The following is a 6424-nucleotide window of genomic DNA, read 5'->3' as shown; positions in this document are numbered from 1 at the left end:
ATCGAATTTCAAGTTAATTGAATTGAGTTATTCGAGTCAACTCGGATAAGTAATTCGAGTTTGAGTCGAGTTGAATTTACAATTTGAATAACTCAAATAATTCGACTAATTCAAATAACAGATTGATGGAAATACCCCTTTAGTTCATATCAATTTTCAAAATGAACAAATTAGTAATTTTCTGAAATAATAATTCTGGGACTTAAAATAAGTTAATGATTCAAGTTTATCATAATAAAATATCTTTTTTATTATTATTTTGCTTTGAAAAAGTTTTCAAATATATATGGTTTTCAAATTTATGTGCTCTAATATGGAGTTAGTTATGCTGTAACAAGATTTTAATTTGACATGTTTAATTTTTTAATTTAACTCGAACAATTTTCAATCGATTCGAAAAAAATTTAAATCGAGTTAGGATGATTTAATAAAATTCGTCAACTTGAAAATTTTTCATCAATTCGATCTAACGCTCACTCCTACTAGTGAGCGGCTAAAAGCATTTAATATTCGTTACAAGTAAAGAATTATTTTTAAATTTGAATTTGGTTTGAAATATAATCAATTAATTTATATAAGTTTGATAATTAATAATACAAAAAAAGTTCTACAAATGAAAAACTGAATAATAATTACAAATTTTTTGAGTTTTGTATTACTAAATTTAAATTATTCAGGTTGAACTGAAGTAGTTTCAGCGTTTTATTTACACACTTGCGTGCATTTCTTATACTGATTTCTCCCAACTTTCTGAAAAACAGAGAAAGAGCTTAATTGTCATTTCGCTGTCGATGGTAGTAAAATATGTTAGCAGTTAACCGTTGTTAAAGATTTACTAACAATCACCATAAAACTATGATGGGAGGACAGGCGTTAGACGACGGTGAAAGCCGCACTGTCGGTGGGGGCTAAAGCAGCACTTAGAGCACAAAGGTCAATGCCCATCGATTTAATATTAACCAAACGACTGCCTTCTTTTTCTTTCTGAGCATGTCAAATGTATCATTATCTGAGAAACAGAAGAAACCAAAGACACTTCCCCTTCCCTTTCATTGAAAATTTCCTGCCAACCAAACACTGTAACTGGCCTTTCTCCACTTTCACAGTCCAAACCCCAAATGCCAATCCCAACTTTGAAGCTGTTCCCTCCAATTTCCATGCCCATTCACCGCAAAGACCCAACTTGCTTTCCACCCATAACTTAACAAGCACACACCCAGCTGCCCCTTCTCTTGACAAATCTCCACCTTTCGATCAAAATTCTCTCAATGATATCATTTCTTCTAATAAGATTATCACTAGCTATATTCGATCAGGTGATTTGAGTTCCGCTCTCCGAGTTTTCGGAAACATGACTGTTAAAACGACTGTTACTTGGAACGCAATGTTAGCGGGGTATTCTAGAAAACCTGGGAAATTAACTGAAGCCCAGAAACTGTTTGATCAAATTCCTGAAAAAGACACTGTTTCGTATAATATCATGTTGGCTGGTTATGTACAAAACTCTGATATGGAAACGGTTTGGTCTTTCTTTAATTCCATGCCCTCTAAGGATATCGCTTCTTGGAATACAATGATTTCTGGTTTCGCTCAAAAGGGAGCGATGGCGAAAGCAAGGGAGTTGTTTTTGGCAATGCCGGCGAAGAATAGCGTTACTTGGAGTGCAATGATTTCTGGGTATGTTGAATGTGGGGCACTGGAATTGGCTGAGGAATTTTTTGAGTTTGCGGCAGTGAAGAGTGTGGTGGCATGGACTGCAATGATAAGTGGGTATCTGAAGTTTGGGAAGATAAAAAAAGCTGAGAGATTGTTTAAAGAAATGCCGGTTAAAAACTTGGTGACTTGGAATGCTATGATCGCCGGCTATGTGGAGAATTGTCGAGCTGAGGATGGTTTAAAGATTTTTAGAATTATGTTAAGGTACGGTATTAGGCCAAATCATTCAAGTTTGAGCAGTGTCCTATTGGGTTGCAGTGAATTGTCTGCTTTGCAGTTGGGAAAACAAGTTCATCAGCTTGTTTGTAAGTCTTTGTTACGTGATGATACAACTGCTTGTACTTCATTGATTAGCATGTACTGTAAATGTGGAGTGTTGGATGATGCTTGGAAACTGTTTCTCGAGACAAAGAGCAAGGATATTGTTAGTTGGAATGCAATGATATCTGGTTATGCCCAACATGGTGCAGGTGAGAAAGCTCTCCATTTATTTGAGGAGATGAGGGGTGAAGGAATAAAGCCAGATTGGATCACTTTTGTGGCTGTTCTTCTGGCTTGTAACCATGCAGGGCTGGTAGATATTGGCGTTCGATACTTCGATTCTATGGTGAAGGATTATGGGGTTGAACCTAGACCAGATCATTATACATGTATGGTGGACCTGCTTGGTCGAGCTGGGAAACTTGTTGAAGCTGTAGATTTGATAAAGAAAATGCCATTCAAACCACATTCCGCCATATTTGGAACCCTTTTGGGTGCCTGTAGGATCCACAAGAACTTGGAGCTGGCCGAGTTTGCTGCTCAGAACTTGCTTAATCTTGATCCACAAAGTGCAGCTGGTTATGTGCAACTGGCTAATGTTTATGCAGCAACGAACAAATGGGACCATGTTGCTAGGGTTCGCCGTTCGATGAAGGACAATAAGGTAGTAAAGACACCTGGTTATAGTTGGATTGAAATAAAGAATACAGTTCATGAATTCAGATCAGGGGATAGGGTGCACCCAGAATTAGCATCTATACATGAGAAATTGAATGAGTTGGAGAAGAAAATGAAATTGGCTGGTTATGTTCCAGATCTTGAATCTGCATTGCATGATGTGGGGGAAGAGCAGAAAGAACAGCTTCTATTATGGCATAGCGAAAAGCTGGCGATTGCCTTTGGGCTTATCGTAGTGCCATATGGGACCCCGATCAGAGTGTTCAAGAACTTGAGAGTTTGCGGTGATTGTCACCGTGCCATCAAGTACATATCAGCCATAGAAAGAAGAGAGATTATTCTTAGGGATACTGTTAGGTTTCACCATTTCATGGGTGGATGCTGTTCTTGTGGCGATTACTGGTAACTTTGCATGCTTCCCTAGTTTTCAGCATTTCCCTTTCACTTTAACTGTTGGAAATTTAGATGTTTGTCAAATACACGCTTCATAATACAACGTTTTCTTGGGAGGAAAGGATGGTATAATTTTCTGAAATTCCAGAGCATGGTAAAAACATAAATTTCAAAACCTGACATTACTACTTTGTACAACCGTATTCTTAAAATGAAATACAATTAGAAGAATGGAAATTTAACATAACCAAAGACAAGGATAGGATATCATGCTGAACCATCTGAAATTTATATCCAAAGCATTAAAGGACTAGTTTTACATGCAACAAATTAACACAAGAGAGCATTATGAGCCCCACTAAAACCTTATTTTTCATTAAGAAGAGCAGCAACCAGATTTCTGGTCCACAGCCTGTCCTCGCATCTGCACTGTTGTAGGTCTCGCATTATCCATTGCTGGTTGGCTTGCCATCCTGCCAACAGCCATAAAGACGGGTCAATTGGCTCGAAAATAAAAGCCTACAAATGAGAGAAGAATTAAATTCATCTACCACATATATGTTTGTCTGTACCTGTTCTTGATTGAAGCAGCCATGGCCATGAAAGCTTCTTCGACATTAGTAGCACTCTTAGCACTTGTTTCCATGAAAGGAATTCCAATTTCATCTGCAAAAGCCTGTACAAAGGAAACAAGTCACGAATGATGAAATTATGGAACTTCAACAATACCCAAACCTCTGTATAAGTTTGCAGCAAATGACTAAATAGGGTCAATCAATTTACCTTAGCAGTTTCATAGGATACAGCTCTGCTTGCTGTTAGATCACACTTGTTCCCAACTAAAAGCTTGTTCACATTCTCACTGGCATAGCGGTCAATTTCATTTAGCCATTGCTTGACATTGTTGAAACTCTCTTGGTCTGTCACATCATAAACAACCTGCCAAGATGTTAGCAACAATATTTCAATCCTGTTTCCTGCACGAAGAAAAATAAGTGGGGAACAACGCAGATAAGGTGTGAAATATGGCACTTACTATGATACCGTGAGCCCCACGATAATAGCTGCTAGTTATTGTCCTAAAACGTTCTTGGCCAGCAGTGTCCCACTGTCCAGTGACAAGCGAGAAAAGTCAATTAGCAACCCACAATGGTCAGAACAAAGATGCAGTCATGCAGCTTTTAACTGTATAAATCATCAAATAATTCTACCAACAGAAAGAAAAAACAATTTGACTTATAAAAATCAAATTCGCAGAATCAGAATCGAATAGAACCGAACCGAGAGAATGTACAGAAAGCAGTTAAAGGATTAAAGCATACAAAGAATGGTGTACAGCAATTATAGTATGCATTCCAAATAAATCTTGATTAACAAACGAAAGAGTATCCAGCAAATTTCAAAAACTTACTATTTGGAGTTTGATAGTTTTTCCATCCTGTTCCACAGTGCGGATTTTCTGCATATGGGAATACAATTCAAATTTAACTTACCTTCACGTGATTAACAAAAAAACCACTGCTATAAAGGAATTGAGATAGTACTTACAAAGTCAACACCAATGGTACTGATATAACTCTCCAGATATGAATCATCCTGTTTCGCAAAAAATTAAAGAAACTGAGTTCAGAAACATAAACCTCTATTGAGTAACACCAGAACAAATCACAAAGTTAAAATGACACGAAAATCAAAGAGCAACCAAAAACTTACAGCAAACCTCAGAAGTAAACACGATTTCCCAACACCAGAATCTCCAATAAGCAAAAGCTTAAACAGATAATCACTGTCATTAACACAAACAAACAAAATTCAGAATAAATATTTAAAAAAATCAAAATTTCAACATATAAGCAAACATCCGATGAAGCTTCAAACAAGGTTCACTTTTTTTCTCTAGCAGTTTTGAGTACTATAAGCTCCTTCACATGACATTAGAATAACAATCAACACTTTTATTCACCTGATTACTTCCATTCTTATGCCCTAACTTTCTTTGATTTACCTTCAATTTCCCCATAAACTGTCACCTAACTTAAGAAATCACTTCTATAAGTCACGACTTTCAGCTCTAACTATTATTTATTAGCTAACTTATCATTAGAAATTCAATACATATCTGAAGCTTTACTCAATCGGATCTGAATAAGAAATCCATGAATAATAAAGGTAACGAAAGAAACACAGATATTTAGTAGAAATTAAAAAAAGAAACCGCTAATTCAAAAGGAAAAGCAAAAAACAGATCTATAGAAAACGAACTAGAAACGAGTGAATAAAACCGAATAAAATAAAATAACAGGCTATTTATTTTCCTTCAAAGATTTGAAAAGAAGAAAAGAGCTTACTATTCGGGATTCATGGTGGCGACAAGTTAGAATATGCTGAATCACAAGATGTCGAAGGATATGATAGAGGTAATCCTTAGGGCGAGAACTTCCGGTGAATTGAGATCGTCGCCGGAGAAGGAGAAAAAGAGAAGCGTGAGATGGAAGAAGAAATCAATGAAGTTAAAAGGGGAGGAAGGCGTTGTTGTATGGTTGTTATAAATAAAGAAGCAGACTTGCTGGAGTTTTAATTAAAAAGATAATAATAATAATGTGATTAAATTGAAATTGAGAAGGTGGGGGAAATTGGAGGCGTGACGTAGCAACAGAGAACAAAAAGAATGCCTCCTGTCGTGCACTTGCATCATGCTACTTACAAATTAAGGCATTTTCTTGAAAAATATTCCAAATGAGTTCAAAAAAGAACTTCTATTTATATATAAGTATTCAGAGTTTGATAAGTTATGACTTAGATTTGTCAGAATTTGTATTTAGCCACGCGCCTGCCAGCCGGCAAGCAACTATGGCTGAATGGGACATACTTGTGGTGCTCCTTTTTCATCAATAAGATTTTGACGACGCTCGAGACAGGCGCGTGTTCTAGCTTCCTTAAGATCTGAGAAAGTTCTAGAAAAGGTTAAGTTGAAAGGTCAAATTTGTATGAAAATTATTTATGTAATTACGAAAATAATAAAAATGTTCTAAAATTTATTATTGTCTATATAAATATATTTTTAAATATTGTTGAGTTCTGACCAAAAATAAATAATTTATTTATTGGCGGTGAGAAAAATGTTTCTTCCATTCCATTAATTTTCCTTTTTCCTTTTCTAATATCAACTTTGCTCTTCGATGCTGCTGTTCTAGCATAATGATTTTTTAAATTTAATTTAATTTTTTCAAATCACTCAAGTAGTTGTTAGATTTTTTTATTGACATGGCACGTGGGTGATAGGTTAGTATTTAATTAATTTTTAAAAATTTAAAATTTTAAAAATTATAAAAATATTTTTAAAAGAATTTAAAATCATTAAAATTATGAAAATGAT

General features: G+C 35.5%; 2 protein-coding genes across 2 annotated transcripts; one reads left to right on the top strand and one right to left on the bottom strand.

Annotated features, from left to right (window-relative positions):
- Positions 1–715: 715 nt before the first annotated feature.
- Positions 716–3169, top strand: LOC105792024 (pentatricopeptide repeat-containing protein At4g16835, mitochondrial). Its single transcript, XM_012620383.2, has one exon. It carries the CDS (start codon positions 998–1000, stop codon positions 3059–3061), a length of 2064 nt encoding a protein of 687 aa, XP_012475837.1. The 5' UTR covers positions 716–997; the 3' UTR covers positions 3062–3169.
- Positions 3170–3203: 34 nt separating this feature from the next.
- Positions 3204–5735, bottom strand: LOC105792025 (GTP-binding protein YPTM2). Its single transcript, XM_012620385.2, has 8 exons — positions 5397–5735; positions 4762–4834; positions 4597–4644; positions 4460–4507; positions 4085–4156; positions 3832–3987; positions 3621–3724; positions 3204–3521 (listed from the first exon to the last, which is right to left on the bottom strand). Exons 1-8 carry the CDS (start codon positions 5408–5410, stop codon positions 3425–3427), a joined length of 612 nt encoding a protein of 203 aa, XP_012475839.1. The 5' UTR covers positions 5411–5735; the 3' UTR covers positions 3204–3424.
- Between the last annotated feature and the right edge of the window lie 689 nt (positions 5736–6424).

Source organism: Gossypium raimondii, chromosome 8, assembly GCF_025698545.1.
Source record: "Gossypium raimondii isolate GPD5lz chromosome 8, ASM2569854v1, whole genome shotgun sequence".
NCBI classification, from domain to species: Eukaryota; Viridiplantae; Streptophyta; class Magnoliopsida; order Malvales; family Malvaceae; genus Gossypium; species Gossypium raimondii.
The sequence above is the reverse complement of the archived record's forward strand: the minus strand, read 5'-3'. Positions and strand labels throughout refer to the sequence as shown.